At 41.0% G+C, this 13,144-nt stretch overlaps 1 protein-coding gene across 2 annotated transcripts; it reads left to right on the top strand.

The window, feature by feature from the left end:
- The first annotated feature begins 1,886 nt into the window (after nt 1-1,886).
- LOC149443135 (gastrula zinc finger protein XlCGF66.1-like) lies at nt 1,887-6,792 on the top strand. 2 transcript variants are annotated; one of them, XM_089655882.1, is made up of 7 exons: nt 1,887-2,189; nt 3,954-4,098; nt 4,528-4,662; nt 4,749-4,872; nt 4,987-5,084; nt 5,211-5,352; nt 5,569-6,792. In XM_089655882.1, the coding sequence occupies exons 2-7, from the start codon at nt 4,003-4,005 to the stop codon at nt 6,315-6,317; spliced, it is 1,344 nt and encodes a 447-aa protein (XP_089512008.1). In that variant the 5' UTR covers nt 1,887-2,189; nt 3,954-4,002; the 3' UTR covers nt 6,318-6,792. The 2 variants fall into 2 exon arrangements, with proteins under 2 accessions (XP_089512008.1, XP_089512007.1); XM_089655881.1 differs by lacking the exon at nt 1,887-2,189 and having other exon boundaries at nt 2,751-4,098.
- The last annotated feature ends 6,352 nt before the right edge of the window (nt 6,793-13,144 follow it).

The raw sequence follows: 13,144 nt of genomic DNA, 5'->3' as shown, positions 1-13,144 counted from the left end.
ACTGGCGTTCCTCCAGTTGTTGCCAAACTACAAGTCCCATGAGGCATTGCAAGATTGACAGTTACAAGCATGACTCCCAAAGGCAGAGGCATGATGGGACTTGTAGTTTCGCAACAGATGGAGGAGCACCCCTGGTCTACACAGCAGCAGTGTATGGGGATGGGTACAACCTCGGTCTCGGTACAGACCCCCGCTCTCCGGGAGTGCCCTGTAATGTTGCATCAGGCATTGGATCCAGCATGAGGCGCTCATTGTGGCACTTGGTGGAGAGTGTTGAGTTGTCCAGGGCAAGGGTGGTGGTCCATTGCTGAGGAACCCAGTCCCTGAAGATGCCTTATGTGTAGGCCCACCATGAGGGGTAAAGAATGGACCTTATATACAGTCCAGCATTCTGGGCAGATAAGAGGGTCACCCTGCATGCTTCAGACCATCACTGTATAAAACATCGCTATAATTTAATGGATTCAAGCTTTTCAAACTTGGCGCCAAAGTTCAACCACTCAGGGCTCAGTCTCAGGAGTTACATCACACCATTGGTCACACTCTTTAACGCCACTTCCACCTAGAGGCATGATGGGATTTGCAGTTTCACAACAGCTGGAGGACCTCCAGTTTGACACCCCTGGTTTAGAGTGTGACCACAGAAGAGAGCTTCCGGTTTTATTTCCCCCCCTCCACCCCATTGTCTATGTCGGGATCTTGTTATAATAATGGAACACGTGTATTGTACGCCGATCAATAATGACTCCACCTTCAAATTCCAGACATGGGATTTACCAGACCAATCGGATTTCTGCCTTTACTATTTCCTGATTCTATGATTTGCAATCTTGGTAAATGTAAAATGATAATAAAAAGTTTATTGAACGATATAAATGGTGTGTGCCGGTGCGATGGCGATGAACGTTGCTCCTAGGTGACCCATGAAAAGCCTTCACAACCTTGAATATTGGCCCAGAGTGCGGCAATCTGGAGTATATGGTGTACAGCCCACCATACGGGGTGCAGAGGTGGGATGTAGTGTGCCCCCACCCCTGAACCATACCAGGCCACATGCTCACAACATGGGAGGGTCACTATACCAGGGAGGGATTTTCCTGGACAAAGCACCTTGGCTGGTGGCTTTGGGAATCTGTGGGTGGAGGTCAAACTGGATTCTGGAAACCCCCTTTAATAATTAGGGGGGCTCATATACCTTCCCCCACATGAAAGAGTTTGGGGTAAATAGTATTGGACAGTAGATCTCTATGCTGTCATCCTCTATGTGAAGGGACGGAGATGGTGGTGACCCTCTTACCCAAATGTGACCAGTGGGCATATTTGGCCAGTGATGTCACTGCTGTCCCCACCCCCTTCCTTACATGGCAGAGACCCCCAATGACATCACTGATTCCTGGGGATGTGGCCACTGCAAGCATCCATGGCTTCCTCAGGCACCAGGGACAGCGGGAAGCTGCTATCTATAGATGTGGAAATGTCTCTTCTTTATGTGATCGGCTCCTGACAAACGGAACGGGGACAGCCAAGGATTGGTTCAAATTGTCCACTCATCCCGACAACCAAACCCAGAACTCTTCTCTAGTGGTCAGTGTAGTGGTCCCTACATTGGTGACCGATGGGAGAAGGACCCCCTTATATCAGTGGTCAGTGTAGTGGTCCCTTTCATTGGTGACCGATGGGAGAAGGACCCCCTTATATCAGTGGTCAGTGTAGCGGTCCCTTACATTGGTGACTGATGGGAGAAGGACCCCCTTATATCAGTGGTCAGTGGGGGGAGGATATTCTTACATGGTCATCAGTGGGAAGACTGCCCCCCTTACAGATTATTGATGTCAGTGGTTACTGAGAGACAGGAATTGTTCATTGCTGAAGGAACCCCTAGAACCCTTTGGAAGAACCCCTAGAAACCTTTGGAGGAACCCTGTCGGAGAAATGCTGGACTAGGCAGTCATCCATTTCTGTCCCCCTTGGTGGAAGTGGAGGTGACCCCTCAAGGCCGGGGTCACACTACCAGACGCTTCTCGGGGCTGCATTTCCTCTGAGCTCCACAAGGTGGGGATCTTACTTCTACCCAGACAGGAAGTCTCTATGGAAGACAGGAAGTGATGTCAGGTACAGACAGGAAGTGATGTCAAGGACAGACAGGAAGTTCCCTGAGGTACAATACAGAGGAGACATTGCTGGAAGTGGTAATAAGATCCTAATTTTATTTACACTCAGTAACCCCCCGTGACGTCTGTCCTCTTCCTCCATTGTCACGTCCATCCTTTTCCTCCACCGTCACGTCCGTCCTCTTCCTCCATCGTGATGTCCGTCCTCTTCCACCATCGTGATGTCCGTCCTCTTCCACCGTCATGTCTGTCCTCTTCCTCCATTGTCACACCCGTCCTCTCCCTCCACCGTCACGTCCGTCCTCTTCCTCCACCGTCACGCCCGTCCTCTTCATCCACCGTCGCGCCCGTCCTCTTCATCCACCGTCGCGCCCGTCCTCTTCATCCACCGTCGCGCCCGTCCTCTTCATCCACCGTCGCGCCCGTCCTCTTCCTCCACCGTCGCGTCCGTCCTCTTCTTCCACCGTCGCGTCCGTCCTCTTCTTCCACTGTCGCGTCCGTCCTCTTCCTCCACCGTCGCGCCCGTCCTCTTCCTCCACCGTCGCGCCCGTCCTCTTCCTCCACCGTCGCGCCCGTCCTCTTCCTCCATCGTCGCGCCCGTCCTCTTCCTTCACCGTCGCGTCTGTCCTCTTCCTCCCCCGTCACGCCTGTCCTCTTCCTCCCCTGTCACGTCCGTCCTCTTCCTCCCCCGTCACGTCCGTCCTCTTCCTCCATAGTCACTGTGACGTCTTTTATCTCCAGCAGATGATGATACACACATATATAGTGTGGGAACCCAGATTAACCCCTTCAGGGGCAGAACATTCCCCCACTTCCGGGGCCAGAACATTCTCCTCATTGTGGAGATGTCACCTTCTCACCTCTGCCGTCTCCTATAATGGGGGATGGGATTCGAATTGGACTGAAATGTCCACTTCCACACCTTTCCACCAAAAATACCGACCCCTCTCCCGCTCCTCTGCCATATCCTCCAGTCTCCTCAGCCCTTCCTGCAGGCCAGGGACCGGCATGGCGGACGGAGTGGAGGGTGGTAAGTTCTTGGATCTCCCCTCCGGTGAATGAACCCAGAAGAGACGGGAATGTCATCACTTCCAGGCTCAGAGCCGTCATTCCCCGGTCACTGAGGACAGAGAAGACGTTCTATAATCCTGATCTATACTTCATCAGCTTCACCGGGGTCCATAGATGAGGTTGGGGGTCTAAAAGACTCCTGATGTCTCCTTAAAGAGGACCTGTCATCTCTACACTGCTGTCCTATAGGGAGCTATTGGCCGCACATTTGTCAAGCTCAGGGTGAACACTTCCGGGGCCGTTACCCCCGGCTGACCTAAACTGAAGACCTGAGCATTTAACCCTTTTATTACGGGGGCAGCCCCAGTCCAAGGGGTAGGTGGTTGGTATGGTAACAAGGAAAACCACTTTCACTTACCTTTGCTCCTTGGCTGTCATCACGCTCCTCTACTCCTCTATGATCCAGCAGGGGACTAACCAATGAAGGGCTATGGGATCTGCATTGGCTTTTGATGACATCAAAGAACCTGCGACTGCCAGAGCACAAGGGAGGAGAGGCTGCAGGGACCAGAGGAGCCTGTGGAAGTGGATGATCGATGACGTAAGAGTGCTTTTCCAGGTTCCCGACACCTAAATGACCATCTAACCCTTGGAGTGGACTTTATTTTTACAGTTTCCATAAAAAGAATGTACATTCAGATTTGCTGGATGTGTTATTATGCAGATATTGTTTATAGGTAATCCAATTTACTTCTTCCAATTCACATCTGCTCACTATTACCCCCCCCCCCCCCCTTATATCCCCATCCGAATATTGTACAACCAATACAGTCCAGATGATTCTCCACTACCCGTCTACAGAGAAACCCGCATAGATCACATGACCACATCACTGAGGATGGAGGAGGACCGGAGTCACATGACCGAGAGGATACTAAACCTCACCCTGGAGATCATCTACCTGCTGACCGGAGAGGTGAGGAGGATTCTGGGAGGTCACATGACATCACTCTTATCTCTATTAATAAAACACAGACCTGACCGGAGAGGTGAGGAGGATTCTGGGAGGTCACATGACATCACACAGACCTGACTGGAGAGGTGAGGAGGATTCTGGGAGGTCACATGACATTACTCTCATCTCTAATAATAAAACACAGACCTGACCGGAGAGGTGAGGAGGAATCTGGGAGGTCACATGACATCACACAGACCTGACCCGAGAGGTGAGGAGGATTCCAGGAGGTCACATGACATCACACAGACCTGACCAGAGAGGTGAGGAGGATTCTGGGAGGTCACATGACATTACTCTCATCTCTATTAATAAAACACAGACCTGACCAGAGAGGTGAGGAGGATTCTGGGAGTCTAACATGATGTTCCTATTGGTTCCTCAATACAGAGATTTCCTCTTCTGAAGTCAGGTGATCATATGACCATCACAGTGCCTCCATGTGACTCCCTAAACCCTGAGACACACAACATGCAGAAGATTCTAGAAGTCACCAAGAAGATGATGGAGCTGCTGACAGGAGAGGTGAGCGGTGCCGGGAATTCTGGGACATTCTCCAGTAACAGACAAGGGATGTGTCTGGATGGTGACTGTATCATTGTGTGTGTCAGGTTCCTATAAGGTGTCAGGGTGTCACTGTCTATTTCTCCATGGAGGAGTGGGAGTATTTAGAAGGACACAAGGACCTCTACAAGGACGTCATGATGGACAATCTGCTGCCCCTCACATCACCGGGTAAGAGGAGACTTTATTGGAAAGGAGAGCAGTACGGAGGCTCCACCTAGATACCCCATCATCTGATAAACACACAGAAACAATGGATTCAGTCAGTGTGTGTGTTTCCTACAGATGGATCCAGTCATGGGAACCCAGCAGAGAGATGTCCCCGTCCTCTGTGTTCCCGGGATTCCATACAGGAAGGTCACACTGTCCCTCACCATTACAAGGTTGGTATGGAGGAACATCTAGAACATAAAGTGATGCATGGAGATGTAGAGATCATAGAAGATGATGTTGGTCTTTGTGGTCTCACATCATTAGAGCTTATATTTCCAATCCTTCTCTTGATGTAGAGTGGAGATCCAATCGATATAGAATTTAAGGTGAAATCAGAAGAAGAAGAGGCGTATGTGAGGGATGATCAGCAGTCTATGGAGGAGGATGGAATAACGGGGACATTTATAGAGGAGGACACTCCTACAGAGATCAGCACAGGTGGGTCATCAACACTAATTCCATTCCTCCACCCATACTGCTCACTGATTGATCAGATGATAAAGTTCTCATTGGATCTCTCTGTCTGACAAGAGCCTGGAGCTCAGGAGGAACCATTTACCTTGTAAGCTTCTCAGAGACCAGGCTGCCTGATGTGGGCGGAGTCCTGGTTTGGGGGAACCAATCAGCTGTCTAGTAATCTTCTTTGTCTTTTAGTCCATGGCCGGGAGATGTGGAAAACCTTCGAGGATTGTCTCACTTTGTCTCCAGACTGGAAAGTAGAAGATGAGGACATCACACAGTATAGTCCAGGAGAAAACCTGGCTCCCTCCAATGTCCATCTGGCACCACCCAGTGTAGATGAAACATCGGATTCCTTGTATTCTGAGGACCCTCAGACTGTTCGGGACCAGGCCAGCCTTCCAACAGACAAGAGGTTCTCCTGTACTGAGTGCGGGAAATGTTTCTGTTTTAAATTCAGTCTTATTGTTCATGAAAGATCTCACACGGGGGAGAAGCCGTATTCCTGCCCTGGGTGGGATAAATGTTTTTCTCATAGGTCTCATCTTTACACACATCAGAGATCGCACTCAGGGGAGAAGCCGTATTCCTGTACTGAGTGCGGGAAATGTTTTTTAGAGAAATCAGATCTTGTCAAACATCAGAGACTGCACACGGGGAAGAAGCCATTTTCCTGTCCTGACTGTGGGAAATGTTTTTCACAAAAGTCCGATCTTTACAGACATCAGAGATGTCATACGGGGGAGAAGCCGTATTCCTGTCCTGAGTGCGGGAAATGTTTTTCAAGGAAGTCCAATCTTTACACACATCAGAGATTGCACACGGGGGAGAAGCCGTATTCTTGTTCTGAGTGCGGGAAATGTTTTTCAGACAAGTCCAATCTTTCCAAACATCGAGCGAGAAGCCACTTCCCTGTCCTGAGTGAGAGAATTGTTGGTCACTGAAGTCCTGTCTTCCTGTACATCAGAGATCTCACATGGGGGAGAAGTCACATTCCTGTCCTGAGTGAGGGAAATGTTCCTCCCTGAAGTCCTGTCTTTCTGTACATCAGAGATCTCACATAAAGGAGAAGTCACGTTCCTGTCCTGAGTGAGGGAAATGTTCCTCACTGAAGTCCTGTCTTCCTGTACATCAGCGATCTCACACGAGGGAGAAGTCAAGTTCCTATCCTGAGTGAGGGAAATGTTCCTCACAGAAGTCCTGTCTTCCTGGGGTCCCACACAACCCTGGAGGTGTTGAATGTTGCTGGACATCCCAGCTCTCATGTGGGGAAGAAGCACCCCCTGAAATACACCTCAGATATACTCCATGGCTGATCTTCATCATAAGGAGGTCAGAGGTCACCAAAGACATGGATGAACTGTGGGACCGGGTTGGCCATTGATAGCAGGAAAATAAAAATGGCGTCATCACCTGTCATTGGCTGAGGACATTTTGTGGTGGGAGATTTCATATAAAGACAATCTGGAACTGTTGCGGAGGGCCAAACCTAATTCTGATGGAAATATCCTGTGAGCCACTATAAATATTTAGTCTAGGATAAGTTCGCGAGCTCCTAGCTATATTCTCATTAAATATACTGAAAATAACAAATTGAAAGTAAAAATGGTGCCGTGCCCTTATATTATAACCGTGAATAAATAAATAAAATCAATTTTTAACAAATATTAATTCAGTAATTAAATAATAAATAATTGCCCTTAATTTTCAAAATATAAAAATATAAAATGTGCAACTCATTATTGTAGAGATATATAATACATCAATTATGAAGAAAAAAAAAACAAAAAAAAAACGATCCAAATTATATAAATAAAATAATCAAAAATATAAAAATGTATATAATTAAAATTGATTAATAAATATATATATATATATATATATATATATATATATATACTTAAAATTAATAATTCATAAATGTCCAATATAGTTGAAGATCCAATCATGTATTTGATCCCATCAGGGTGGGACTATTCACTGCAAATTAACTGTTCACATAATTCCAGATAAAAATGCTCAAAATAAAATGAGTTACTTGGTGTGTTCTTCTATAAGTAGCAAACTGAATGGTTCTCCTCTTTGCTCCTACTATTCTGCTGTAAATAGATCCTGGGTAAGGTCTTCCCTCCAACAGTTGTTGTATACTTTCTCCCTGTTACTCAGCGTATTGCCAGAGAAAAAAGAGAAAGGAATAGTGCCTTATCCTTGGTGAGCATAAGAATTTATTGGTGCCAATTTTGCACTTACAGATATAAAAAAAAAAAAACGCTTTTGGTGTGTGATGTGTCCAGCCTGAACGGCGTGTGGACACATACTTCCTGTACTCGCCGTGCATAGGAGTCCGGGTACGTGGTGACGTCAGTGCCCCTCCCCAACGCGTTGCGGCACAGGGTCACGTGGCTTCGTCCGGGGGATATGATTGGATGAACACCATGTAATGACTCCTTTTATAGTCTCCAGCGCCATTTTCTTGTAGCCCTTATGTGCAGTGCTGTTAAATACTGAGAGTCTGCTATTGACGATTTAGCAGGAATAAACAAATGTTATTCTTTAGTTTATATATTTGGTGTGTGTTTTTTTTTTTTTTCGCCACGCTGTATGATCTTTATAATAAATACATATATATATACAGCCTACACTTTTTCTTATGAATAATTGCATTGAGTGTGAACTATAAAATAAATTAATACTATAATCAAATGAATTTCAAAATGTTACATATAAATAAATAAATAAAAATATCTAGAACAAATGAGAAAAGAAAAAAAGAAAAAAAAAATATATAAATGAATACAGGTAAATGCAAAAATGAAACTAAAAATAAAACTAAAATAAAAAAATGCAAAAATAAAACTAAAACTAAAAATAAAAGTTAAAATGTAATAAAAGAAATTGAAAGATAAAGATTATTAAAAAAAAAAATATTAAAAATCTCGGGATTCCATGTAATCTCCACACAAATCCAATTCAATATTTACACATGATGCCATAATGTCAAGTAAAAATAAATTTTTATCTCACCAATATTCCTAACAACAATAGTGTATTATTGGTCACTAATAAAGCAAGAGAGATCAAATTCTTTAGTCAGGCCTGCGGGGGCCAAACTGTTCATCTCATATATCAAATATGATTCTTTTTTACTAATCTCTCTAACTAAGTTGTCATCTCTCCAATGCTTAATATGTTTTTGTATACCCCAAAATTCCAGTCCTATAGCTTGTTGCTGATGAAATTGACGGAAGTGTATTGGAACATTGTGAAATTTATAACCCTTATTTATGTTAGAAACGTGTTCTTTTATACGTTCTTTTAATGTTCTTTTTGTTCTACCAATGTAGATTTTATCACAAGGACACTTGAGGGCGTAGATCACTCCTTTCGTATCGCAGGAAATAAATTGTTTGATTTTATATATATTTCCATTGATAGGATTTTGAAATTCTGACCTACATTTTGGATTATTTTTGGTTCTTAGGCAGCTATAACATCTGCCACATTTATAGAAACCTGTTCCTTGGAAGAAAGTAAAATTGATTTTATTACTGGGCGGATTTATAATATTCTTAACCACTTTATCCCTGATGTTGGGGGCTTTCTTATATATAAATTGCGGTTTGGCAGGAATGATGTCTATTAAATCTTTATCTAATTTTAGTACATCCCAATGTTTCGTAATAATCTGTTGAATATCTCTATATTGCCTGCTATATGACATAACCATAGCTACATTATTGTTATTCTCTTTATTTAATTTATTTTTTGTCGTGGATTCTATTAAATGTTTTCTATCAAGTGTTTCTATCTGTTTTCTAGTTTGTTCTATATTCTGTTTCTTGTACCCTTTATCTATGAATCTTTTTACTAAGATGTTACTTTGTTCTATGTAATCTTCCGTGTGTGTACAATTTTGTCTCAATCTTGTAAATTGACCCTTAGGAATATTTCTGATCTAAGGTTTATGGTGACAGCTGTTGATTGATATATAGGCATTCCTATCGGGTTTTTTTAAAAAAATTTTAGTATATATATTGGTTCCATCTTTAATTAGCCATAGGTCCAAAAAGTTGACCTCTTTATTGATAATATTCCAACTAAGCGTTATATTTCTGTCATTGGAATTTAGATCTACATAAAAGTCTACTAGAGATTTTTCTTCTCCATTCCATACTATTACTATATCATCTATGAACCTCTGGTTTAGAATCAATTCTTGTCTCTGGCTCTGATATATGGCTGACTCTTCCCATTGTGCCATATATAAATTTGCTACACTGGGAGCAAAGCGGGCTCCCATGGCAACTCCCCTTACTTGTAGGTAATGGGTGTTCTGATACCAGAAATAATTATGGTCTAAACAGAACGTTAGACATTTCAATAGGAATTTCTGTTGTTTTTTATGCAAAGTCGAATATTTCATCAAAGCCTATTTAACTGCTTGTATTGCACCCTCATGGTCTATGATTGTGTAAAGTGATGATATGTCAGCTGTGCTTAATAGTGTTCCTTCTTTAATGTGGAGATCTTGTGTTAGTATAATAATATGCCTTGTATCTTTCAGATATGCTTTGGTTTGTACTACTAAGGGTTGGAGATATTGATCTATATACTCCCCTAATCTAGATGTGAGCGAATCAATACCATTGACTATGGGGCGTATAGGGGGATTTATGGAATCTTTATGTAATTTGGGTACTGCATATATAACTGGTAACTTGCATGTGGACGGTACTAGATATTTAGTCTCTTTGTCATTTAAAATGTTTTTATGATTGCCATAATTAATTAATTTAATTAATTATTTTTTGTATCTCTGTGTGGGATCGCTTTCTAATACTTGATATGTATTGGTATCTTGTAACATATTATTCATAGAGTTTTCATAAAATTCTTTTGAAAGGATTGGAATGCCCCCTCCTTTATCCGCAGGTCTGATTACGATATTTTTTCTCTCGTTTAGACTTTTGATCCCTTTTTTTAAAAAAGGGTCTTCTTTATATTGTCGTATATGTAATAGTTCCAAATCTTTAGTTACTAATTTTTTGAAAGTATTGATATATGTATTGTCTACATTTTTAGGGTAAAATGTGGATTTATTATGAAGGTTACTATGTTGTATTGTGGTAGAATGAATATTGGTTGCACTGGGAGTTTTAGCAAAATATTTTTTTAAATTCAATTTTCTAACTAGCTTGTGGAGACTCACATAAGTTTCACATTTATTTAATCCTTTATTTGGAGCAAATTTGAGTCCATGATCAAGTACATGTATTTCTTCTGGTTTCAAAGGAATCTCACTAAGATTAAAGATTCCTTCTCCTTTTAATTTCTTCTTTTTTTGTTTTTTCTTCCTCCTCTGTTCCCTCTCTTTCTCCGTTCTCTCTGTTGTGTAAATTGTCTGTTATGGGATTCTGATTCCATTCTAAAAAAGGATTGGGTAAAGGTGTAGATGAATCTTCTGATTCTAAAGGTGAATATTGATTATATGTGGGTATCTGATACAATTGGAGTGAATTCCTTTTTGTGTACGTACTGGTGTATTGGTGTCCATTAGTGAATTCTGGTGTGTAGTGATTTCTATACTCATTTCCATACTGATTCCTGTAATCATTGTTATACTGTGGTATATATTGTCTACCTTGTGTGGAATGATATTGGGAACCTCTATTATGATTACCTCTATTTCTATTTTTGTAATATGGTCTACCTCTAAATTGCATGTATGGGGGTGGATTTCTATTGTGATAAGAATAATTGTTAAAATCATTCCATCTGTGATCCTCTCTTTGTTGATATGGAGATATAGCCTTGTTAAAGTGATGGGATGGTGGGGGTGGGTGATCATTATATTGTGTAGATATTTTATTGGGGAATCCTTTGTGTGAGTGATTGTTCTGTGCTTTGGGTGTGGCTTTTTTAAAAGCTATGGATTTTTTCATTATAGGAGGTTTAGTTGTTTCTACTTGTTTGATCAGAGTATTCTCTGTGGATTTTAATTCATTAATGTTGGTGTTTTGCCATTTATAAATTTGTTTTAAATTAAATTCTTGTACCACTTTCTCATATTTTTTCTTTTTCTTATTTTTGATTTCTAAATCCTTATTTTTAACAATTTTATTCAATTTAGTCATACATTTAATGAACTCTTTTTTTTAATAATATTTATCTTTCAATTTCTTTTATTACATTTTAACTTTTATTTTTAGCTTTATTTTTGCATTTTTTTATTTTAGTTTTATTTTTATTTTTAGTTTCATTTTTGCATTTACCTGTATTCATTTATATATATATATATTTATTTTTTTTTATTTTTTTATTTTCTCATTTGTTCTAGTATCTGATTGTATTAATTTATTTTATAGTTCACACTCAATGCAATTATTCATAAGAAAAAGTGTAGGCTGTATATATATATGTATTTATTATAAAGATTATACAGCGTGGCGAAAAAAAAAAACAAAAAAACACACACTACCTGAAAAGCCGTAGGATACATGGCCAAATATATAAACTAAAGAATAACATTTGTTTATTCCTGCTAAATCGTCAATAGCAGACTCTCAGTATTTAACAGCACTGCACATAAGGGCTACAAGAAAATGGCGCTGGAGACTATAAAAGGAGTCATTACATGGTGTTCAGCCAATCATATCCCCCGGACGAAGCCACGTGACCCTGTGCCGCAACGAGTTGGGGAGGGGCACTGACGTCACCACGTACCCGGACTCCTATGTACGGCGAGTACAGGAAGTGTGTGTCCACACTCCGTTCAGGCTGGACACATCACACACCAGAAGCGTTTTGATGTTTTTATATCTGTAAGTGCAAAATTGGCACCAATAAATTCTTATGCTCACCAAGGATAAGGCACTATTCCTTTCTCTTTTTCCTCTGGCAATACGCTGAGTAACAGGGAGAAAGTATACAACAACTGTTGGAGGGAAGACCTTACCCAGGATCTATTTACAGCAGAATAGTAGGAGCAAAGAGGAGAACCATTCGGTTTGCTACTTATAGAACACACCAAGTAACTCATTTTATTTTGAGCATTTTTATCTGGAATTATGTGAACAGTTAATTTGCAGTGAATAGTCCCACCCTGATGGGATCAAATACATGATTGGATCTTCAACTATATTGGACATTTATGAATTATTAATTTTAAGTATATATATATTTATTAATCAATTTTAATTAGATACATTTTTATATTTTCGATTATTTTATTTATATAATTTGGATCTTTTTTTTTTTTTTTCTTCTTTTTTTTTCTTCATAATTGATGTATTATATATCTCTACAATAATGAGTTGCACATTTTATATTTTTATATTTTGAAAATTAAGGGCAATTATTTATTATTTAATTGCTGAATTAATATTTTTTAAAAATTTATTTTTTTTATTTATTCACGGTTATAATATAAGGGCGCGGCACCATTTTTACTTTCAAACCTAATTCTGCTCAGTATTAATGTTCGATGTATATAATATAACAATCCGATACAATAAATAGATTCTTCATCAAGTTGGTTTGCGGCCGTGGAGATGTAAGCTTCCAGGTCTGTATTGGACAGATGAGACCAGCGTTGCTCCAGCCATCATTAATATTCACCATGTTTCATTTAATACCGTGATTTTTTTTTTTTCATTTTTTTTAACCGCTTTCAATCTGTCCTCTAGCAGAAATAATGCTACAGGGCGGCATGGGTGTGCAAAAGCATGACAGGTCCTCTTTATGGAAACATCCTGGGTCTGGAAGACCCACA

This window comes from Staurois parvus, unplaced genomic scaffold (genome assembly GCF_062004578.1).
Source record: "Staurois parvus isolate SC_StPar_1 unplaced genomic scaffold, SC_StPar_1.0 ptg000874l, whole genome shotgun sequence".
Classification (NCBI taxonomy): domain Eukaryota; kingdom Metazoa; phylum Chordata; class Amphibia; order Anura; family Ranidae; genus Staurois; species Staurois parvus.
The sequence above is the reverse complement of the archived record's forward strand: the minus strand, read 5'-3'. Positions and strand labels throughout refer to the sequence as shown.